We start from the raw sequence: 26,300 nt of genomic DNA, 5'->3' as shown, positions 1-26,300 counted from the left end.
CCTTGTCTCTCTCTCCCCTCCCCCCAATTACCCCGCACGCAGCACATAAACTGTGGTGCCACAACCGCCTCGCATCCATTCGCGTCGCTGCTCTTGGCTCCTAGGTGTGGCAGGGAATAAAAAAATCATGGACAACGCTTCCCTGGACGCCATCCTAAGTGGTGCCGAGGACGTTGGGGAAGACTACTACAGCCTTCTGGGTTGCGACGAGCTTTCTTCGGTGAGTGCATCTCTGCAATTGCACCGTGCATGACAGTCCTTAATCTCTCACCACCACCCCTAAACTCTGCCCACCCCACCACCACACTCAGTGTGTCTGCGCAACCTGTGGCTCATGCTCGATGCTATTTCGTGCAGCTAGCCCTCATTTGCTCTGCAATTTTAAATTGCTCTCGACCGTACGGTCTCTGGTAAGGGTTTAGATAAGATGACATATGATCGGCGATATCCTTTAAATGATGGGGAGAGATGGATCATGTGCATTTAGGTGGCAAACTGACCAGACGGACAAAAATAAAAGAGATTAACCCGTACCACAAGGGGTGTGCGAACTTTATGGGAGTGGTCACTGATAAAAAAAAAACATTACATTCATACATTTCCAAATGACAAAATAGCAATAAAACGTAGGTAATACTGTCAATCAAAAGCAGTGATGAGTTTGTGATTTTTTTTCAATGTCTAGTGGATCTTCGACTGTAATGTATCATTGGACATGTTTTGTACAATACATGACAATCCAAAAATACAAAATGCTACTACATCCTTTACATTCTAACAAAGAAAAAATACGATCGAATTATAACAGACGCCAATATTATCCAACCTCCATATGTAGATCAGGAATACCAATATGGTTAAATGAACCACAATAATTCGTAATACTCACAACAACGTTGATGTTAGCCGTGCCCAGAAATGGAACTGAGGTGGATAGATTCACGGACCTCCAATATCTGCCCGAACAGAATCCCACCGTCTGCCCTAAGAATTTTCCGCTTGGTCGCCCAACTTTTGAAGACCATAACAATCCATGTCTCGGTAGCCGATCCACCAGCACAACCATTTTTTCTTGATCATATCCACAATACTTGCCATGTTTCTCTTGCAATCTTTTGGATCGCTTTTTCTGTCTTGCCACGTTCGTAGCAGAAAAAATTTCTGCCTGGAATAGGTGGAAGCCAATTCTGCAAAAACCAAAAAACTCATCAGACAATCAGTAGCCGAGGAAGTGCCGATGTGAATCCCGAGCGCGTGCTTACATGGTCGAGGGGCAGTGCATTTGCTGCTTGTTGCAGATGTTCGCAGTTTGCACCCAGCGGCCACCCTGGTTAATACTGCGGATGTATTAATAAAAAAATACGCGCTGTCGGCACTTCCTCGGCTACTGATTGGCTGATGAGTTTTTTTTTTTTGCAGAATTGTCTTGTTTCACAGTGCAAATTAAAGACCGGGTGGTTTGTTTAAGTAATAGGTAGGCCAGCATGCTGTCGTTGAGGTCCAAATTTGAAAATGTTCTGCAAATTACCCAATTACCTGATTGGGTATAACAACATAACAACATTGACCCCGTATTGCCAAATTATTTCGGTCTGTGAAATATAGTGCCTATGTGATAGCCTTGTGCTATAAGAATGGTGCGAATACCTAATGTATTATAAACACGCTTTATCAGTAGGCGAGCTTAACCAGGCCAACCAATAAGGCTCTGGTCGGTGGATTGACAATGGGTAAGTTATTTTAATGCTCAGGATCAAAGGAAGAAAAGGCTGCTAAAACAACACACCTGGGTAATAGCAAGAACTAGATTGCTAATTCAAGCTGCTTACAATGAAATCTTGTTTACTATAATAAATTGTAATAATTTACAGTGCTTTTGACAATGCACTGCTGAATTAAGACGTCTTCTCGCCGTGCAAGTCATGGGGGTTGTTTAACCATACTTTACCACACTACTCAGTTGGAGTTTATGCATGTGGGGATCCAAAACTGTTTCAGATATCATCTTCCACTTGATTGACTTTTTTCCATGGTCAGGAATCAAGCTCAGATCGCCAGGCAAGGAGCGCAGTGCTACCTGCCATCTTCCCTCCACCTGCCTTCACCAACACATGACTTAAGCCAGGAACTTATTAGGCTACACGGGGAATTGTTGTATGCTTGTATATGGTTTTGAAATGGGATCGAAAGTTTAAGAGATGTAAATACCTGCTCTAAAGTTTCCATACAGACAAAATGGAAAGCCCTGTCAAGCCACGTGCCCAGCTCATGATTTACGCAATTTTTCAAGTGTTGGCTTTGCCCCTAACCCAGCTCACTGTTTGGACCATTCCGCAATCGTGCACGTGCGGTGGCGGAACGGTTCCTTGTTTGTACGGAATTGGTCGGAAGTGAAGTGCAAAGTGAAACCCTTGCAATGTGGCGTGAAATCGGGTTGTCATTCCACTAAAAAGTAGTGGAATCGTGGCCAAAATAGCTATGTGAATCAGGCCCTAGGTCATTCATAAAGAATACATTTTTTTGTAGAAGTGTCTTAGCCAAATATCTAAATATAACTACAAGATGGGCATGCACCATGAATCAGCAGCGGTTAGTGCACTGCATTATGAACCTGGTGACCTCCGTTTCATCCTCCCAAACCCCCCCCTATAACCGAGAGGTGCAGTGAGGAACCCCATCAGCCAGCAGCTGATTGACAAAGGGGTGTAAATTGTTATTTAAAGGTGGGGAACAACCCAATCTCTGTCACATGCACACATCACAGCATCGTTCGTTGCCGTCATAGCTACTGTGTCGAACGCCCCTCCTGTTAAGCGGCCATTGACCCAGTTGTAGAACTCATGACTGAGGTCAGAGGGTGTTTTGCACGCATCACAATGTTTCGGATATACTTGTTCTTAACTTGACACACATAGCATCGTCTTTAATTCCCCCATGCTATTTTGAGAATCCTGTGACATGCAGGATTAGCATACTTTCGAGTTGGAACACCTAAATAGCCTGGATGTGCTTAATCTTAAGGCTTACAAAAAGAAGAATTGAAGCAAAATGGGCATAACTTGATGTAAAAAAAGACATGGGACAGGTCGAATGAATTAGATATAGAAAATGTTTATTGTGCTCCTCTTTGCCGTGTGTGGGGGGAGGGATTTGGTTTGCAATTCATTCCTCTATGCCTAATGACGTGGACAAACATTGGCAAAGCATAATGAAATAAACCATGAGGTAATCAGCTAAATTGGAGTGTAGCACACGCGGCTCTCTGCATTATGCGGTGTACGTACGCAATGCATGGACACTTTCTCTCCCCCCTCAACCAGTATATATACGGGGTAGTATCCCTTGGAATCTCTCATTTACTTGATTACAGCAAGCGTGCTGTGACGGTTCCACCTGAAGACGGAAGCTTGTGTTGCCTCCGAAACGTCGTGATTTTTATTTTTATTTTACTTTTATTAATTTAGATTTTTTACCTACGTGACTTTACCGAAAAAAACCTAAGAATATGGAGACTTTCTCTGCCTAAAGGTGGGGAGCATTTTCCGAAATAAAGCCATCCTGGGGAGAACCATGTGAGGGGACTTAACCACCTGATACATTCATAAAGCTGGGTACAATAAGCAAAAGAAACAAAGTTGATTTGTAACAAGACCAGTGATGTGTTTCTAATATCCTCATCAACACTTGTGGGCAGTGGTAATGCCTCCCTCTGCACACAGAGCACATATTCCATCTCGACTTGAAGCAATCCTATTGATGCCCATTATTTTAGGAGTCCACCCTTAATATGGAAGGATGTGCAGGAATCATGAGCCGTGTAGGAACCGGAAATGAATTAGAGTGCTTGTGTGTTATAGGGTATCATAGGCGGGGAGTTGTAGTGCAGTGGTTAAGCTCACAACTAACATCAGTGACTAAGTTAACCGGACATGGGTCAGACTCATATCACCTCGCCAGTGCACTGCTCTACCACCTGTAGACCTAAGCACTTAGCAGTTAAAGTCCCATGCAATCACAAGACTAAGTTTGTTGTTTTGTCCCCAATGAGATTAATCCATGCAATTATCAGTGATGACCAATGTAAAATAAGATATATATTTTTTGCTTGTTTTCGACATGGGTAAATAATGTCTCGTTTATCATTTTGTCCTCCAAGCGCATTATGACTTTAAATAAAATAATGAAATGATATGCTAGCCAAAGTGCTTATTGCACAACAAGCTGTGGATAATGCAGGCTCTTTGCTGTTAGTTTGATTCCCATCCACTGCTGATATCAGTGGCGAGTGATATCTGACCCGGTCGTGGGCCCATCCTTCACCAACCCACAAGGACTAGCTTGGTCAAGTATGGGTCAAACAAGCCTGCTAACCAACATGGGAATGTATCAAACAGCATTGTATTGACAAAGGCCTGTCATTAATAATTTTTAGTTATTCTATACTGGTCTCATACAAACAGCCACGGGATGTTGTAAAAGGACCTTTGCTTGCAAGCTCCAAACTAAAAGTTAAAGCCGTCGTTTCAGCCATTCTGCTTTCATCAGCCTTTTTACGTGCTCGATCCCCAGAAACACTGCACATGGTGACAACCTATGCTTGGGTGCTGCAGCCATCATGATGCCCACCACTGAAACAATTATTACGCTCCATAGTTTGATTCCCGCTGACATCCACTGATTCCCATGCGGCATTATAGTTGAGAAGCTGTATGCTGTATACATTGAAACTGATCTTATTTGACATACATATTACCTACTATAATCACCCAGAAATGTCTGTCCGTCCCGTGCGTGACGTCACTCCACATGAGGCCCACCACCCTAATTAATATTCATGAGTGGGTGGTTTTTTACGCCAACGCAGAGGAATTAAATAGCTTATTACGCAAAGTCGCTTCAAATATGACGTTTCTTTACAGAAAGTGACGGTAAAAAAGAAATCTACGCAGCACAGTGCTACAACCGTGCGTGACGTCACTGCAAAAGAGTCCCCACCCCCTTCATTAATATTCATGCCCGCGTGGAAATTTACACGAACGCACAAGAAGGTCGCGCACTCCACATGCCGTACCCCTCGCCTAATTAATAATCATGAGCAGGTGGCGTCACTCCACATGCTGCACCCCTCCACAATAACCATGAGCGGGTGACGTCACTCCACATGCTGCACCCCTCCACAATAACCATGAGGGGGTGACGTCACTCCACATGCCACATCCCTCCACAATAACCATGATGGGGTGACGTCACTCCACATGGCACCCCTCCACAATAACCATGAGGGGGTGACGTCACTCCACATGCCGCACCCCTCCCCAATAACCATTAGCGGGTGACGTCACTTCACATGGGGCAACCCCCCTCATTAATAATCATGAGCTGAACAATTTTTCTTTTGCATATTTCAGACTTACTGCAATATACACCCGTCCTCGGACGGGCAAAAAAGCTCGTACTTATTATCCAGCCTGCCTCTTATCCGCGCCCTTAAAACATCTGCAAGGCAATGACTGTATTTCTATTGTCCGAGGCTTCACGTGGATAAGAGCCAGAGGGACCCTGAAGCGGTTACAAATTGATCCTATTCATGTTTATTTGCACTTTGACACTCGGATAAATGGATAAATATGTACATATCATTATCAGTCATGGTCAACCTAACGTTGGGTGAAGGCCTCTCCAAGGTTTCACTATGTACCCTGGTCCTGTGACGTAACAATCCACCCAGCTGAGCCGATGCCATCACTCCATCTCCTTGCTCGACATCCTGTCGGATGCATTCCATCCCTTCGCTGCCACGGATAATCGCATGCCCCTTTGTCACAGCAAATCAGAGGGGTTCAGTCGTCGATTCGAAAGACCCTGTGATAAGACGTCATCATTTTCAATGGGCCGTCTGCCAGTTTCATGGCGGAAATCTTAAATTAAAAAATCTCCTACAAAGACTAAATAATAAATATTAATAATAAATGTCTTCATGCAGCCGTGATTTCTTAGATCTAGTTTGCAAGGCATGAAATGAATGAAACTCTATGTTCTCATTAGGTGAAATAAAGGAGCATCAAGCGAAACGTTTTACAACAAGCAGACAATTTGCTAAGGTCTCGTCATTTACCAGACTGCAAAGCACCGACACAAGCAGAGCGTGGTTTAGAGCATTAGTCCTCAATGTGTCGTGTCTATATTACAGTATTTACCCACCGTAAGAGCGTTAACTCACACTCACAACGTCAAATTTTTAATTCTCTACAGAACGTGAGCTAGAAGTGCATTAGTGCCATCAGTAATCTCTTTTGTGTATAGAGCAGAATGGTAATTTATGATTTTATCAAATTACAAAGAGGACTGCCGAGTTAAACTGGGCACAACAGTTGCAGGTGGATGTAAAACTCATGTTGCAGCTCACTGAATGATGCAAAATCAATTACCGCATCAAGCAGGGGAACGGTTAGGGATAGGGCATTTAACGCAGCAGCTCCTGCCTGTGTGTGTGTTTGCCTTAAGTGATTCATTTATGCTGGTGCTCTGGTACCAGCATTTGCGTCACAAGTGTGTTTTCCATCTTTGACCAGCACTGTTTGCTGGGTTTTTATACTCTTTCTATTGTAAGTTAATTGCAGCACGTAATATATTGCTGCCCGGAAGCACGCTGCTTTAGTCTGTAGGCTTAACGTTGTGGAAACGAGCATAGTGACGTACTGGCACTGCAGGACAAAATGGAAGTATTGCAATTTGTTTTTTGTTAGATGGTTTTCAAAACACGACAGTGATGATGAATGCCAGTCTGTATACATTGGCATTGACCTTCTGAAGTGTTATGTAACTTCATTAGGCATTTTTAATGACCTTGTTAAGTTTCCCAATGACTGCAGTTTTCAAGCGACGTATAAACACTGGCTTAATGAAATTTCAAACAGGCCTTTTTGTTTGGAACGTCTGCCTGCACAACACAAAAACACTACACAACACCGCTGCATTCATTATCGCTAACTAGACAAATTAAGTCCATTATTCTCAATTTTAGAGCCTCAAAACAACTTGGTCGGTTGTTCTGGTGGGGCATGGGGAGTGAGGGAGGGATAGTGTTCACTAGATTCTTTTCTGGCTTTGATTCAGCCACTTTACCCAGAGAGGCCACTCAGGTCAACTGATCCCATTGTCACGACAGTTTTTATTTCTACCATTACAAATATAAGCGTTATGTCTGCCCTGAAAAACCTGTGGCCACTGAGTCTTGTGGATGATGGAACCTTTATTTAGTATGCAAGTAATGATGCATAAGTTCCTTGATGGCAATCTATTCTCACACTCACAATACTGTGCATGCAATCGTACTGCGGATGTGAAAAATCATTATTTGTAATATGGAAATGATGTGAAAAGTTTTGATTTAAAGCTTTCGTGACTGCAGGGATTCATATTATTGGTTCTTTCGGTAAAGTCATGTAGAAGGGAAATAATAAAATAATATAAATATAACACATTTTATTTTTATTTTATTATTTCCCTTCTACTTGACTTTACCGAAAGAACCAAGGATATGAAAAGTATCTAGGCTAATGTTACATTAAGGAACTTAAGAGGCAACAAATTTGTACGAATGAGATATAAATAAAAAACCATACAAATAACAAAAAATATATTCAAATTGTGATCCTAAATCGCAAAATTATATCGAATCGCTGTGAAGGGTTGGGGGAGCGGGAATTATTATAATGCACCAACTTTAATCTTGATTTGAAGTTTTCGTAACTACAGGAATCCATACTCTTTGGTTCTTTCGGTAAAGTCACGTAGGTAGAAATAAAATAAAATAAATCACGACGTTTTGAACGCAACACAAGCGCCCGTCTGTGTTGCGTTCGAAACGTCGTGATTTTTTTTTCTACCTACGTGACTTTACTGAAAGAACCAAAGAGTATGCACCAACTTTATGAAGAGCTATTGACCAATATTGTATATGTACAGTATTTAATGTCTAGTATAATAAGGAAATGGGTGGTCTACAAAAACTATTGAGGACAAGTTTGTAAAAAACAATTTACAGATTCTCCTCAGACTTAATTTCTTAATATAATGACCGGCAAGAAAATGCTTATGCCCTATTAAAACAAAAGCACATTCACTATATAAAATTTTTCAATGACTCATTCTGAAATAATTTTGACCGCTCGTCATACATTTGCAACGACTGCAGCTCTGCCATGTGGCCTTGTTATGTTGACCGTGTATTTCCACAGAGCATCTGATGTTTACGCCAGCCCTGGTATGAGGTTACATTGTCCATAGCTTGTCCTCGACTCTTCAGTCCCAATCTGAAATAATTCAAAGTGACCCATATGTAAATACATATTACTAACGCCCACCCCTTTGAAACAAAAAATATTTACAATAACAATACATGTCCAGAGGTCAGCAAATATTTATTGACCCTGCATAGCCTTGGAGTGGAGGGGTAGGACCAATGTTCAGTGTACTGCCCTTGTCGTTGACTGTGACCAAATATGACACTGCTGCCTATTAACTCGGTGTCCCGATTTGACTCCTGACCACAGCTAATACCAGTGGTGAGTGATAACCCACCCAGTCACTGCGCCCTCATGAACCCACTGACAAGTGTATGAAGTAAGGTCAAACAACCCCCATTACTCACATGGCATGGATGGACAAATGCCCGAAAATGGTTGTGTATTATGAACTCCCGTGCAGCGCCCCACTGATCAGATGCGAATTAGCCACGCTGTTTGTGCTCGGCGCTGGGTGGTGTGTGCATACAGACGGAGCAGATTTCGGCAGAGTTCAAGTGCCAAGCCCTTAAGTGCCACCCAGACAAACACCCCAGCGACGCCTCTGCAGGTAACGCGCATTGCCTTTGTGAGAGCATTAATGCATGAACGCAACAGGGATTTGCACAGCATTAAAGTGTGATTTTTTTCTTTACATAGCATCTACGTGTGTCTGCGTCTCAAGACGCTGTGCAGAAATGGACGTATTCATTGTTTAGTGAGAAAGGGGCAGCCAGTCACATCCAGAGGAGAAGAGCAAGGTCTTGAGCATGGACTGGAACAGGGGGAGGCAGTCGACAGCACAAGTGGCTAATCTATCTGTGCACTCTACAGAGACTAATGTTACAGTGTGCAAGACAACATTATTTGTAATTTTAATGACAATTTTTGGGCATTTACTTATATGCTTACAGTTAAGAACTGAACATTATGCTTATTACTAGAATGGTGACTCAGAGGTCAGAGCGTTGAGCTGGCACCACTGATATTCTTGGTTTAGATCCAGGCATCCGCCTGTTCCTTGATTGTCCAAGCCCATCCACTATTGACTGCACGAAAAAAAAAGTATTTCGTTATAGTTTGCTTTTGCAATTAATTTGGCCAAATTCCAGCTCTGAGAATCAAATATCAGTTTGAGTGTCACGTGATGACTATTACTTTCATATGCGGTGCGAGTGGGTAAGTGTTTCCATCTACTATGATATCCGCTTCTCTAACACAAAGGATTGCGTGTGCTCTGCGAGAGATCCGTTTGCATAACTGTGTCTCTTGACACGACGCTGAGAGCATTAACGGGTTAAAATTGGGGTGAAATGACAAAAGCCGTTTTTATCCTAATGCTAGAATGAAAGAGTATCTAATCTTCTTACCGGTGTCCACTCTGTCTTGTTGGCCCATTATAGGGCAATCAAAATAATATTGGTAAACTGGCAGCAGAGCACAGGAAGCACTACCATTGCATTTCACATTTATAATAATCTGTCCGTACAGGAATCGCGATGTCAAATAAAACCAGCAACTTCTGGATTGTGAATTCCAGTATGCTAACCATATACACACCATGGCAGCATGCGATTTGGTATATATGTAAACATAAAATAATAAATACTCAAGAGTAAATACAGAAATGCTGAATGTGCAATATTATTATTATACAACTCCTATTGTAAACAGCGGTCATGCGCATGTTGGACTCACTGTAATTAATTGAGTTTGATTTAAAAAAATAAGCTTCAAAATAAGTCGACTGTAACATTCTAGGATTAAGATCTCATTCTCAAAATATTTTGACTCCCCATAACTTATACTGTATACATTCAGTGAATATAATCTTAACTAATTACAGACAGCAAAACATCAATGTGGCAAATGCCTAAATTCTCAGTGGTGGAGAACACATGGAAGCTTATGTTGGGCGGCTCGGAGAGTAGTGAAGCTGGAATTTTGGCGGGCGATGCTATCTGATATTTGGTATTGTTTTCATATCCTGAACTGACGCAAGATATATATATTTCTCTGGTGCACTCTCAGTGGGTGGCATTCAAACCTGGTGTGGCTTTTGCGTAAATGCCTGTCTGACTGGGCCGTCTGACTTGAGTTTTCGTCCTGAGTGACGTCACAACTATTCATTCAGAGATCGTAGCATCTGACAGCACTTTGTGACTTAAATGGGACTCTGGGTTCAAAAGTGTTTGGATTTCGACTTCTAACATTGAATATTTTAGAGAAATGATAGCGTGAAATTGATAATTCAAGGATGTGGTGAACATGAAAATCCACATGAAAGGATTTTTGACATTGCTGTTTGCACATTTTTTTACGGAAGCATTTCTATAATGGGTATTTTTCATTTTCTGACAAAGTCTAATATCGTGAAATATCAAATGCAGTACAATTCTTGTAACTCGATATCTCATTCCGAAATTAAATAAGTGATATAACGTACACATGTTATGTATATAATAAAAAATATATATCTACGTATTTCAGACAAAATGAAAGATAATTATTTTTCCAGGAAAGGGATAATTTGTAAATGGCAGACTTTTTAAAGCGCTCTGGATAAGAATGTTCAAATTGCCACTGCTAATGTCAATAATGAGCGAATTATTCAATTCAATCTGCTCCTGTACTTTAGTCAGACACAACAAAGTATATGGTGACACCACACTTGCTTCGCTTTTACCATTCTCTGTCAACTGTGTGTAGAATCAAAATCATTTCATTTGAGTCTCAATCAGTTTCCAGACATATTTCGAGTGTTTCTCTAAAAAAAAAAGAAACGGACTGCAGCTGTGAACGTTTCAACCGAATCAATATTGTTCAATTTAAAAGGCACACTTTCTCTGAATGAAGGTCGTCAATTTTAAACGCGGCAATTTTCCAGTAGAAATTGTGGACTTCTATTGAGTAGCCACTTATTAACAGTTGGTGATATAGGCCGCTCTATTCAATAACAGAGAAACATGGCTCATTGGAAACAGGGGGTGTATACAATTTCACACTTGCGAACCTAAACCCCATCTCTGGTTGGATTTGTTATTTATTTATAAAATGTTATATCTACAGGTTTATTGCTAGCATGAGTCACTGCTATGGCATTTGTAGCAGAGTGTCCCTGCCTTCAAGAGGATGTTATACTGCAGGTTTCATGTTTGTGTCTTAATACTTAAAACTCCATGGATGTTTGCAATGCTTGTACCGTATCCAGTACTGTTAACACTTTATACTAGTAATCATTTCACATCGTCATCATCAGCCATGTCCAATCCACTGCTGGATGAAGGCCTCCGAAAGCTGTCACCATCTCTTGTGATCCTAGCACCTGCACTCGAGCTGATTTCATCGCTACTCCAACATTTTTCAAGACCACCAGACAAAATCGCTTTGAGCAACATGACCCGCCAACGCCGTTTAATGCTTATCAACGATTTGAATTATGTCATTAACCTGTAAATACTGTGTACTGTAATCCATGAATCACTGCATGCGCACATACATTTAATTTGAGTAGGTTCTTGCGCGTTCGAATATATATTTAAGGTCATCATGACACATCTAATCATTGATTGAAGCACACTCGGAAACAGCACAATCTCTGCAACTGAATACATTTTGAAGTCACGTGCCAGTGCACCACAATACAACGTGCATCACGTCTTATACGAAGCTTTTGACAAGACAATCGCTGTGTGGAGGCTGCACCTCGATTGGTCTTGATTTTTCAACTTCAATTTAAGCACATACTCTTTGATATTTCGGTAAAGTCACGTAGGTGAGAACAAAATCAAAAATTAAAACAACTCAATTAAATCAAGACGTTTCGGAAGCAACACAAGCCTCCGTCATCAGGTGTGACTGCTCCGGCAAAATTACTGTAGCGTATAAAGCGAGCTATTTAGAAACAGAGGCTTGTGTTGCTTCCGAAACGTCGTGATTTAATTTAGTTGTTCTCATTTTTATTTTGTTTTCACCTACGTGATTTTACCGAAAAAAACCAAAGAGTATGGATCCTTGCAGTCACGAAAATTTCAAATCTAGAATGCAATTTAAGCAGCTTTATTATCCATGTCCTTCAAGACTACTATTGTATTTAATTACAGTCATTATTCCTCTGACACATTCTGTAGCCTTGCCACGATTATATTGTTTTATTTAATCACTGTCTTCTAAAAAAATTCTACCAGGAAAACAAACGAGCAGGCCACGACACAAAGACCGTACTTCATATCTTGTCGCTGTTATGTAACAGATGGCTTATTATGTTGATTCTGCATAACTCTTTGTCATGACTTTCTAATTTGAGTGTTTTCTGATTTTTAAGATTTCTTAGAAATACATTTTCAACGACTTAATTTAACTATAAGTTTATGTGTTAGCAAAATAAGCTTAACAGTACTGTATACATCTCTTAACACTAGAGCACATTTGGAGCATACATTTGCCAGATTTATTTTAAAAGCTTGTAAAAGCCCGTTAAATATAGTCACGTGTTTTTGTCGTCACGACAGCACCGCATTCATTTTGATATCGGTGACTAAGTTCCTGATACCTTGTTATTTTGGGTTACAATGTAACCATGGATACCATGAACCAAAATATGTCTGTCACTCAGCACATATCATTTCCGCTTCCACAGCGATCCCACTGACAGGTTTTATTTTTTATGAATGGGCAATATTCCTATCGGGCAAAGTACATTGGGATTTGACATTTTAAGCTTAGTTTCCACCCACTCACTATCTCAAAAATCCCACAATGCGGAGCTGGCTGCGTGGCTTGGAGGGCTTAATTCGCACATCAGTGTAATGAGCCTGTTGCCACTCGGTGAGACAACAGGTTGATGCTCACAACCCAGTCTGCATTTAAAGATTGGTAGTTTCACTTAATCCACACAGTTTTGAGATCCATTGTTTTGTGAACATTTGGAGAGAGGGAAGAATCACTTATTTGGCTGAAGAGTGGTTGTAAAAAAGATTACTTAGATATAAAAACAATTACGTGATATGGTGCTCTGGTACAACAGCCACATTTGTATTAGTATTTTTAAATATACATAAAGAAAGGTAATACATGAACTGTTCAACAAATCTGCTGAGCACACTCAATCCATAATGTTTGACACAACCCTTCTGTTTTGTTCTGAGTGGGGAAAGAGCAGCCACAGAATGAAAAGGTCTACGGCCTGCAAAAGCCTGCGGGGAGTGCAGCAGATACGTCTCTGTAACCTTTTCATCATTTATGCTCTTCGTCAGTGACTCATGCAACCCCCCCACCACCACCCCCCAGTCCAACATACAGGTCTGCCGCAAGCAGAGACAACGCAGTCATACGCCACACGGTGATGAATCATCGTCATGCACAAGCTAGGTTTGCAAGTGTCACGGGAGACCGCTCGTCATCCTGGCTGGTGAACGTGGATCTGGCCCATTACCATTGAAGTCTCGGTTTACAGTGTGCACTCAACAGGAATTAAATTGGCTATCCAACTCACATATTTTACCTGGATAATCCCTTGAGATGGAATATCTCATTTGCAAGGGTCTCCAGGGTACCAAGTGACATATTACAAGCACGTAACACGATACAGGCATTTTAAAATCTAGAATATATGCAACATACAATGTCGAAAACATGATTATACAATGCCAAATAAATGTAGAGAGTATAAATGTATGTGTTTCTTAAATATACGTATTTATTTACTGTATATGTAAATATAATGCCACTTCTGCTTTGCACTTATAAAAAAACAAGGAGCACAAGCGACAATTTTCTTATGGTATGAATGACGTTAAACGTGGTCATATGGAAGGTGTCTAAAATGTCACCACTGCATGCATGAATGAAACAGTTTTCGAAAATTAGGTGAAGGCCTATTGAGACTGCAAAGACTTATTACAGACTGGTGTAGAAACGCTGAATTTTTTTTCCGCCGTTTAAACCAAGTCACCGCAATGATAGTGTGGAAACAAAACATATGAAATGTTTACGTACTGTATTGCATATTTTTAATCAGTAGGCCTCATGAAACTGATTCACTTAAATTGCATCTGAGAAAGGTTTAGATTCTCCATCAAATTAATTTTTAGCTATGCATTGTTTCGTGCGAATTTTTTTAATTTAGACTGAGTAATTTTACATGTTAAATAATTTAGCCATGTAAAAAATATTACTGTGTCGTTAGAAAGAGCACAATCACAATTAAACCGATTTGGACAATCAGCTTCTCTTCTGCAAGACCCCACACCATTCAAGACTGCAAAAAACAAACATCGCACTCGGCATAACAAACATGTGTCATACTGAAGTTGTGGATATTCGGCGTGCATTCTGGACGATTCAAATCATTGTCAGTGGAGCAGTGACGCAATGCTCTACACACTGAGCCATGAACACGACATCATGAGCTTCATTCCTCATTCACAGCTCGATTCAATGGCGAATTATACCCAAGCCAGTACTGCCTCCTGCCACCCTCGCCTTACCAACCTCCATTGACCAGTGCGGTGAAGTATGGTCAAACAACCCACAAGACCGACGCAGCCCAGGGAGGTTCATCCAGCGGTGGATCAACAGCCGTAAACTAGTATTACATACAGTATTGTGAATTCCTGAAATGTGTATTGCCATGTTTTTTTTTAGAAAACATCGTTCAGTAACGTGATCTTCACATATGCATTTGCAATCGTCACCTCAGCTTTGCCTATCAATGGGCTCATGTAGCTGGAATTAATCTGCTGGAGGAATCTATTTCTTGGTACAGGCAATGCGAATAACAGTAGATTACATCGTGTGGCCAGTCTCTGCGTAGGTGGATGGATAAAGGATATTATTGTGTGTGATTTTATAACTTGGATCCATGCCGAATAGCTACACATGGCTATATTTGAAGAGCATTTAAACAAATTATTACAAACGTTGAATGTGACTGATAGAGAGGCACATCTGCAGATTGCATTAGCTATGCATTCACATGGATGGGCTGGAAAAAAAGTTACAGCAGCACAGATTGCATACAATATATGATTATACCATTCTAGATTTGAAGCTTTCGTGACTGGAAGGATTCATATTCTTAGTTTTTTTTTTCGGTAAAAGTCACGTAGGTAAAAAAATTTAAATTAATAAAAGTAAAATAAAAATAAAATAAAAATCACGACGTTTCGGAGGCAACACAAGCCTCCGTCTTCAGGTGGAACCGTCACAGCACGATAGCTGACTTTACCGAAAAAGAACCTAAGAATATGATTCTACCAGTTTAATACATATGCAGAGATGGATGTACTGCATACATACATACATGTAACACAAACACAATAGACGTCAAGTTGTTACTAAGCTTTGTCAATCCACTTGCTGGATAAAGGCCCCCGCTATCCACCGTGTCATGTTGGTTGCTTGGCCTAACATCGCCACGTCGGTCAGTGAGGAAAGGAAGAGGGACACCCAGCACTAGTTCAGATGTCACTCACCACCGATGTCACTCACAATCAATGCCACTTGCAACCGATGCCACTCACAATCAATGCCACTTGAAACCGATGCCACTCACAACCGATGCCAATCACAACCAATGTCACTCACAATCAATGCCACGCGCCACCAATGCTCCTGATGCCACTCGCCACCGATGTCAGCTGTTGCCAGGAGTTGAACTCCGTTTGCAGACTATGATTCTGAGATTCACAATCTTTATTCAGACTGGAGGAATCCGATGAGATATGAAGCTGCTTTTCACCGATGTCCAGTCGGGGTGGGGTCAGAAATTCACAACAAAAATACAAAAAGCCGATAGGAGTGCAAAGTATAGGAAAGGCAAGCAAGTCACGAATAAATAAAAATTAATCAGAAGTACAAATTGCTCATTTATACCAATTCCTGCAGATTTTTCAACAATAAATGCAAGCTTGGGCAAATGCAGCAAAACAACAACAGTCCCAGACCACAGCAAGACAACACAGAGTTCATAGTGCATTGTGTTACACATTCCTGCGGAGGGAGCTGGTAGGAACGTTGGGTTACTCGGTCAATGGCCAGGGTCAACGGCGGCGTGGTGTATTCCGCAAATATGGCCGACTTTGAGGGCGGGCACAAGCCGGTGTGAGTAGGTTAAACGTTAAGTTTTATAAGGGCACCACGGGGTGACCAGCCCCTCCCCACCCAGCCCCACCCCTCCCACCCCCCACTCAGCCCCACCCACTCCACCCAGCCCCTCCCCACCCAGCCCCTCCCCTCCCCACCCAGCCCCTCCCTGCACGACGGACACAATAATCCCCTGTGGGCTGGTGTAACCAGGAGGTTCGTACCAGTGCCACTGCTACAGCCTTTACAGTTTGTATATTTGCACAAATTCTAGAATATATTCAGCATAGTGGTTGGAAGATGCATTTTCCTTTTTTTACAATTTGTCTAAAATTAGCTACACATTGTACATTTTTAACACACACAGTATTATAATGTTACGTTATATGTAATACTGAGATATGTATGACCAAGGTAAGAGCTAATTTGAGACTAATTGCATTTTTATGCACCATATGTTGTTCTTGTTTTGTGCACCACGGATCTCCTTTGCAAGCTAGCTGGTAACTGGCTAACCGGAATTTTCCGTGTAAGTTAAACATTTAATTGAACTGCACTGATTGTTGTTAATAACCCAAATCAACAAGTATCCATCATTCAACATGTGTGGTAAGCATAGTGCATGCTACGGCAAATGCTTCGGCACCTCCGAATATCACGGTTGGCTACGTGGGGTGCAAAAGAAGTTCAATATACATACATCAATAGGAGATAAACCAAAGGCAGTCACTACATGCTAAGTGGCGAGTGTCATGTATGTCATTATGCGTCACCACATGTACAGTGCTGTGAAGCCAGATGGTGATGGCTATGCTTTTGAAATTATTATCCTTTTCACCCACCCAACAGCACACAAAGGCAATATTTAAATCCCGATATCAGGTCTGTTTGAAAGCAGATTTAATGTCACCGCGTGGGAATAAAAGTGCCTCGTGTTGGCAGTGAATCATCCTCTCTTCGGTAAACTTTGCAGTGCACTTGCATATGCGAAATGGAATGAAAAACACGGGGTAACTGCATTATCCTCTCGGTGGGTTGCTAATCTCTACACGTGTGTAAGCAAATGCTCTTCGGCATTGCACTGGCTAGGAAATGTACTGAAATCTTGCATGTCTAACTTTCCGATATGAACCATGAAGGGCATTTGAATTCCAAAAACCCTCTGAAGAGTTTGGTAGGTGAATGGCCATTGATATTGCATTGGGCTGTTTAGGTCGCATTGCATTCTTGGCTGCATTAGGTGGGCCAATGTTACGTTGTTTTACTCCCATTATGTCCACTGTAGCAGGGCAAGATATTGGAATTATCAAGCAGCACACTTAGAATATCAATGTTCCACATCTAATAAGCCGAGACGACATTGACATTAGTCGTCTCTTTTAACTGGGGAAAACAGTAACTGAAATTAGTACGGAGAGCTATCTCACAAAAGCACCAACATCGTCCAAATAGGTTTCAATACAAAATGTCTGGGTCATGGTTTTCGAGGAAATGTTGGTAATGTGGGTTTAAGTATTAATCAGGCACACCAGTAGCGACTGCTGAAGCTGGCCGGGTCTTCCTATAGGTCTACTCAGCCCAAAAATGAGTTCCTCGAACATTGTATTCAACATCCATACTCGGAATATAAAATGGCGAAGCGTGCATGGCACTGGCCTCACCTCCCCCCCACATGCTGTGCCAGCCTTAATAAATGTTCGCTAATATCACCATCACTACAACCAGGGACATTGTATGACAACCGTTGCCGGCAAAAGTCACTGTACATTGTTGCGGCACCATTTCCTGTTGTCAAACATTTAGTTACCCACAAATCTGATCGCTGGAGCCATCAAAATGGGCATCTTGATTGGAAACTCCCGATCACATAGGTCACACGACTACAAAATGTTATGCACTCCCTTCATCATAGCTCTCAGCTCTTGATTTTGTTGGCTCGATGGAATTCCATCCCACTATAACAATGTCACAGCCAGTTGCCATAGTTGCTCATCGTAAAAGGTGTTGAAATGGACTATAACCGGACGATCTGATCACTTATCAGATTCTGCCGATTGGTTCAATCACTCGACGAATCTGAAAATATAGAAATAGTTGGATAAACGTCTCACCTGTGCCCACATGTGCCACTGGATGGAAGGTAATGGGCTGGGATTGGTGGCGTCATCAGGAACTGCATCATGTGGGGCCTGGCTTGTAAGGTGCCTGAGTAATCGAATAACATAGTGGATTGCATTTTTTACTCGATCGATTCAACACATTCCTGCGGAGGGAGCTGGTAGGAACGTTGGGTTGCTCGGTCAATGGCCAGGGTCAACGGCGGCATGGTGTATTCCGCAAATATGCCCAACTGTGAGGGCAGGCACAAGCCGGCGTGAGTAGGTTAAACGTTGAGTTTTATAAGGGCACCACGGGGTGACCAGCCCCTCCCCACCCAGCCCCACCCCTCCCACCCCCCACCCAGCCCCTCCCCACCCTCCCAACCCAGCCCCTCCCCATCCCCTCTCCACCCAGCCCCACCCTTCCCATTTTTGGATGCACGAAGGACGGACACAATAATCCCCTGTGAGCTGGTGGAACCAGGAGGTTCCTACCAGTAAAAATGGCATGTTGCATGGTGGCTTTGAGGACCCTCGACTTTGCCAACCGTCGTGCGGCTGCGTGTGCCGTGCCCCCTGCAGCGGAGCACTTCAAGAAGCTGCTGCGAGCCAAGGAGGTGCTGACGGACAGCGAGACGCGGGGCCGCTACGACAAGTGGCGCCGCAGCGGCCTCGCCATTCCCTTCGAACAGTGGAACGCGCTGAGCAGCTCCGTGCAGACGGTGAGGCCCAGGCACGGGCGGGTTAACAGATTCCTTGCAGCAAGAATGTGTAGGTTTCCACGGTTGTGCTGTATGGGCGCCAGGGTGGCGGGATGTTAAATACTTCACCTGGTATACAGGTGGTGGGTTCAATCCAGACCCCGACTCTTGTATATTCTGAGTTTAAATGCTCTCCCCGTGGTCGTGTTGATTTTTCTCCGGGTCCTTCGGTTTTTCTCTCCACATCGCAGAAACATGCGTTTAGAGGATTTGGCCGCTATACATTTCCGTATAAGCCACTTCGTTATTTGTGGCCAGGTCACTTCTGAAAACGAGCTATATTGCTCAGTGGGCTTTACCTGGTAAAATAAAAACAAGTTTAGTTCTCGTTCTCCAATGTGTTCCATGTGTTGTTCAGCACAATTCCTTACGATCCAGATACTAAAGAAGTTCCCAGCATGTGGAAACATACAAACATCGTGCCGAATAACTATTGGTTCTTACTCTTAGGTTTTTTGGGTAATGTCACGTAGGTAAAAATATATTATAAAAATAATAGAAATAATAATAGAATCAAAATAATAAAGCATGTATTATTTCTATTATTTATTTTTACCTAAGTGACTTTACCGAAAAAACCTAAGAGTATGAATCCTTGCAGTCACGAAAGCTTCAAATCTAGAATTAACTATTGGTTCCAACCAGCCTGATGCTGCTGGTTGTAACCAATAGCAAAAAAGTCCACACCCAATTGTTAAATGTGACATTGCAGTTACAATTATGATCAACTAAACGTACACCCTCAGCATGTATACACACTAATAAAAAACCTGTTGGCAGAGATGGGCAGTATCTAACATACATGTAATTTAAAGTTTCATTCAATTGTTATGTGAATCTGAATTACACCTGGCGTGGTTAAATGGCAATATTAAAATTACAGTACTCCCCTAATTTGAATGTGTTTTGCCAATCTCTGCCGTGGCTGTTGCCGATGGATCCAAACGACAATTGACATTTCCCTTGAATTCACCCCGTCCACGTGCACGCAGTCCAAAGACAAACATCCCCCGTATAGCCTTAACAGACTGTTGGGGCAAATGCTGCAAGTGAGCACCTATGAAGGCCAGCACGGTACACGAGTGGGTGAGTGGCCAGTACCATGCCCTACTGCCTTTGTCTCCCTAGCGGTGATGTTTACACACCGCACCAGGTACTCATTTGAGGGGGAGGCCCATGACCAATTCAGATAATCGTCACTGGTGTTGGCCGTGAGCGTGAATCAAACCCGAATCGCCAGGTTCGTAGCGCGTCACGCTAACCGCAGCGCCACCGCTCACCCACAGTCCATGCACTGGGCTACGCGCAACAAGAAGGAGCCCATGTTGGCGGACGCCGACACCAACGCCACGGGTGGCCGCGGGGCCGACGAGGCCCTGGGGGCTCGTAGCAAGGAGGACGCGGCGCGAGAGGGAGACTCCCCCGACGGCTCGCTACCCAAGAGCCCCACCTCACCCGGTACCAAGCCACCTGTTTCTATTCTCCTTGAACATCATTCGAAATAAAATGTCTTTATTTTCCCATTTCTTTCATTTCACACTCTCCTCATTCCTCTTTGCTCCCTGTAACCTATTTTATGTCCCATGTTATTCTCTGCATCTCTCTTGGTTTTCACAACTGGGCTGTTTTTGCTCATTCATACTGTACCCACATTTTTATTGTGATTATTGGCAATTTTCATTGTTTCTTGGTTTTCTTCCCTTGTGCATTGTTACCTCACACGTGTCACCGTTTACTATCCATCAGTCTAAATTTCTGTTCCTCTGACTTTTTACTTTTCAATCCCATGCTTTTAATCTTCAATTGCATTTCACCTTTTGCTCCCCCTCCCCCCATTCTTTGTTTTTTGGTTGCTACCCGCTCTGAGCATCCAAACCTTACAAGAGTGCGGGTAAGAACCGTAACTGGGGTGACCTGCAGTCCCATGCGCCCTCATTTCTCGACTAAACGATTTATGCAGTACACGTCCCAGTCCAGCCTCTTGTGTTTGGATATTTTTTTTTATCCAGTTACCCATTTTTTCAGAGGATCCGAGTCTGCAAAATTTTGCAAACAAATAAGGGGGGAGTTATTTTCTTCGAAAAGAAAACTCCACTTATTCAAAACGAATTCCCTGTCACTTAAATTGTGGTTAAGAGGAGTGCGGCTTGCAGGGTCTTCTCACGACGTGGTGTGCATCCTTCCACAGGTTCCCAGGAGACATCCTACTGGCGTAACAGCTTCAGCTGGTCATCCGACGCTCCGTCAGAGCTGCTGAGAAAGTTTAGAAACTACGAGATATGACGGCCTTCCGAGGAAAACGATGCAACGTGACAGTGAACATACCCGACTCCATGGCGAGCGTTATAGAAAGTTAAGAAAAAGCAGGCATTTGTGAACGGTCCAGTCGATCAATAAAGTGAGAGAATGTGCAGCATGCGGGTCCCTCACAATGCAATGAATGCAGTGTAGGCCCAATTGCTGCTATAATAAAGTGAAGGTCAACTGGGCACAAGTCACAAATCGCAACTTCAGTTCATGGCCATCGTCCTCAAAGCTGCAGTGTAGAAAATGTGTGCTGTACATTAGTGATTTTGCTTGTGGATACAAACATAAATGTTTAATTGCAAAGAGATGAACTGTTATTGTGAACGTGTGCAAATGATTGGTAGTGTGCTTTCACATTGTTGGCATAAAACTTCACAATCTAAGTAATTGTTGCATTTAATGGCCAATGTTCCTTCAAAGTTTGTACTAATGATAAAATTATTAATGGACACAACTCCGTAAAAGAAACTGATAGAACACAAATTTGAGAATAATTTCTGACTGCAAAATATGTTTAAAGCTTTGAGGTTGCTAGTAGCAGGCATATTTTATCCAGCTGAAATTAAAAAAAATATTGTTCTTAAGATGTCACATTATTCATAAGCTATACATAAACATTTTTTTAAACTAAATTACATAAAAGGGATACCAATATATTGTAACCTATCAAAATTAATACAAGGGGTTAATTTATAATAGCTCAAATTCAACTGACAGATAATTCAATAGGCAGTTTAAAGCTGTCGGTATATTCATTGTCAAATAACCCAAGCTGGTTAAGAGGGATCCATTTGTAAAATGTGTTTAAGGCAAAATGAAATGGAGAGAAAAATGTAACAAAATTTGGCTTTAAAGACTTTTTTGGGCTTTGTTAATACCATGTTGTAAAATTCCAATGTGAAAATGTACCAGTGTTGAGATTGTCAGCAAGTGTGGTGTGTACTGTGCATTCGTGCACTTCATCTGCATAATAAAAATGGTGATTGCAGGCGTTTGTGTCAGTCGTGAGATTGTGCATACGAGAGCAACTATGACAAAGCATAAGCACTGTTCGTGTGAATACGAACACCCGATTATAACACAAACTTAAAAACCAAATATATCTTTGCAACAGAATGCTATACGAAACCAGTAATGATCCCTTCCGCGGGATATCCAATGTATGCAGACTTTAAAAATAATAGGTGCCCTACGGAACCTAAACTATGGCAAGGAATGCAATTGTCACATTACCAGTGACAAGCATTAGCCGTATAAAATGAACCTTGCGACCGTAGTAATGCCAAATAAAACTTGTATTTGCCTTTTATATGAACAAAATGCAGTCTACACAAAGTATGCCGATGCTCAAGTAGCTCATGTTAAAAGTAAACAAAGCATGCATGTTATCTTTTTGCGAACGTATCAAAAAGCTTCACGAAAATGAGATACAATGGTACTTGTTGCATTTTGTTTGTACAGCAATTCCTCGTTTAACGCGGTAGATGCGTTCCTAAGCCGCGTGAAGCGAAAAAGTAATATTTAAAAAAACTTTTAGAAAAACACGTTTTTATGAAATGTACCATACTAGTAATGGAAGAACTCCACGACTCCAGGAATTGGCCCCGAAGCTTGCCATAACGTAAGGGACTGTGGGCAATTACAGCCAACGTCAGTTGAGCGTGGACAATTAGACCCAAGCCGAAAGATAACATATAAAAATGTTTCAAAATATTTTTTTATGATAGAATATAGTATTGTCATCAGTATGACATAAGTATACCAAGTTTGCAGTAGATACCACATTGGGAAGTGGGTAAAAATTGAGTTGCAAGATTTGAGGATACAGATTTCATAAAAAGCGTGTAATAATAAAAACGTGTTAGGCAAGAACCATTTCCCCATCCAACGAATATAACGTAAAGGTTTGGCGAGACACGTACGCAGTTAGATGGCGGGAGACACCAAAGGGTATGCCGCCGCGTTACTCTAAGGGGCCGTCCATAAATTACGTCACGCACCGAGGAGGGGGGTCAGACATTTGTGACGGTGTGACGAGGGGGGGGGGGGGTGACAAATGTGACGTCACTTCAAAATGCCCAACTTTAAATAAATATGAACACGTTCTACTTAGACTTTTTAATGTTTTCTCCTACAACATCAGAGTGCAGCGCCACATTAAATATGCACTACAATGACAATAGTTTAAAGCGATTTGAAGCATGTTTTATTTTCTAAATGGAAATATGGTTTTGGGGGGGGGGGGGGGCAGAGCTTTGTGACGTCATATTTGAGGGGGGGGGTCTGACTTTTTGTGACGAGGGGGGGGGGGTCAAAAATCGTCCAAAATCGCGTGACGTCATTTATGGATGGCCCCTTATGGCAAGCTCGGGTATCTGGCAACTCAACAGACGGGAAGAGAATTTCACACGTTTGTGTTATCCAGCAACACACGCTGCTGGACTACCGGTGTGCGCCACCACCTGCAGCGCGATTGACGAACGTAAGTTTTACATTGTGCACCACTGCCAATGCAGCATCACCAAATTCTACAGGGAGGAACAACAGGTTCCACACTGCCCACCAGGGATTATTTGTCTGTCTGTTATGCGTATTTGCCTGTCGTGCACGAATGCGCCGTCCAACCAAGTTCCTACCTGCCCACTCCGAAGGAACGCGTTTTGTTTAATCCGATAACGGACGTTTACACACGGTTATCATTGCTATTCATTACAAGCAAAGATGTTGTTACAACGGAAATATAACACGACAGAGGAACGTTTTTTAATCGTGCATATTACCTTCCACGACTTTGGATTGAAAACAACAAAAGCAGAAAACTGCACAAAGCATGACAACACGCATGCTTGGAAGTATTATCATTAAAGTGTTCACGTATGGATAAGACATGCGTATTGACACACGGTATTTATTTTTAAACAAATAAAAGTAAGCTTGGGCAGGACACATTGCTACAAATGGACCAGCAAAACGGGTGACAGAATAACAGTCCTAGGAGAGAAGATGCCTCGATTGTGGGATCGTGAGGGATGATGGTAATGTCACAAGGCCATCATCCAGCAGGAGACAGACTACAACTGATAATGACTACAGCAAAAACAAGATAAAATTGTAATGTGCGTCAATTTAAAACATTCACGTCTTGATGTGTTACGGGATGCTATTAGCATAAATGACGCTATATAAAATGAAGGTTATTTTTAAATGCACGACTCGATTGAGGCATAGGGAGCATAGGGCCCAGTGCAAACAATTAAATGTTTCAATGCTTTTCAGACCATCCAACCCTGTGGCTTGAAAGTGTAATTCCAGTGCTGGCTCGGTATCCAAAGATGAAAAATGTAAACTTAAGTGACCTTTTGTTCATTGCAAATTATAATTATTTGAAATCTGCATTACAAACAACATTTATGCACAAGGTTACAATATGATAATTGGTTTACCCTTCTATCTGGAAACAAAACTGACACCTTTTTTACAAGGATTCATGTTTGCAAGACCACAATACCCGCAGTCATAATGCAAACAAAAAACATACCTCTGATAATGTATGCACTGTGCATACATTATCAGAGTTATGTTTTTTGTGCATACATTATCAGTTATGTTTTTTGTTTGCATTATGACTGCAAGTATTGTGGTCTATGCAAACATGACTCTTTGTAAAAAAGGTGTCAGTTTTTTCTCCTTGGTTCTTTCGGTAAAGTCACGTAGAAGGGAAGTAATAAAATAATAAAAATAAAACATAATAAAATAATTATCCCGACGTTTCGGCCACAACGCAAGCAGCCGTCCTCAGGTGGAGAACAGGTCCGTCAAGTAGACAGAGTCTGAATGGCACGCTCCAGGCTTGGAGCGACTATTTATGCTGGGATAGAGGAGCGAAGAGCGTCTTGACAAAATAATTTGCATATCAAGAGGAATTTAGCATATGTATGGGAAATGCAGATATGCGACTAGCACTACTTGTGAAATGCGTAGGTTTGGCGAGGGGTTTAAAGTCATTATGCCCATGCATTATGCAGGATTAGCAGCATCAAAGGGAGGGAGTAAGGTCAGAATTAATAAAGGGTTGCGTACGATGACAATGTTGAGGAGCTAAATGCCAATGTCGAGGTCTGCTCGCCACGAGAGGGCTTTTTGAAAGATACTCTTTGGTTTGTTCGATAAAGTCACATAGGTAAAAAAATAAAAAATCACGACGTTTCGGAGGCAACACAAGCTTCGATCTTCAGACGGAAGCTTGCCTACGTGACTTACCGAAAAACCCAAAGAGTATGGACCCTTGCAGTCACGAAAACTTCTAATCTACAACTTTTGGAAAGCGTTTGTGTAGTTTTGCTATTCCTTTGTTGCAGGAGCTCCAACTAATGTACAATGGTATACACAGTTTGTGTTGCATGGCCATTCGCACTGAGATTTGTCTTTGTTTTTAAATTCATGAGAGATGTGCTCATCTGCGTGTTGTGCTGATGCAGTTTATGGTACACCAGTGTCTTCAAGGAATATCAAAGCCCTGAGAGAGGGGGTGTGACGTTTGGGTTTCGAACGAGGCGTTTATTCTGGATGTCAACATTGTTCCACTCTTGTTGGCCAGCATTCTTCCAGATCTGAGTGAGATTTCTAGGATTCTAATAGCGCGATCCCAGAAGGGGGATCGAGACACACGAGCCGGTGATGTACATTGTCGAGGACAACACTGATCACAGGTCAGTCAATAAAGAATCAGCGGTAGACGGTTGGTGGTGGCAGTTTGGGGTTTG

General features: G+C 42.1%; 1 protein-coding gene across 1 annotated transcript; it reads left to right on the top strand.

The window, feature by feature from the left end:
* On the top strand, positions 1–22,545 carry DNAJC12 (DnaJ heat shock protein family (Hsp40) member C12). The gene is made up of 5 exons (XM_078859724.1): positions 1–220; positions 8,778–8,856; positions 19,052–19,191; positions 20,517–20,688; positions 21,419–22,545. Exons 1-5 carry the CDS (start codon positions 128–130, stop codon positions 21,511–21,513), a joined length of 579 nt encoding a protein of 192 aa, XP_078715850.1. The 5' UTR covers positions 1–127; the 3' UTR covers positions 21,514–22,545.
* The last annotated feature ends 3,755 nt before the right edge of the window (positions 22,546–26,300 follow it).

Source organism: Lampetra fluviatilis, chromosome 9 (assembly GCF_964198595.1).
Source record: "Lampetra fluviatilis chromosome 9, kcLamFluv1.1, whole genome shotgun sequence".
NCBI classification, from domain to species: domain Eukaryota; kingdom Metazoa; phylum Chordata; class Hyperoartia; order Petromyzontiformes; family Petromyzontidae; genus Lampetra; species Lampetra fluviatilis.
Note: the sequence above shows the minus strand (reverse complement) of the source record. Positions and strands in the feature narration are given on the sequence as shown.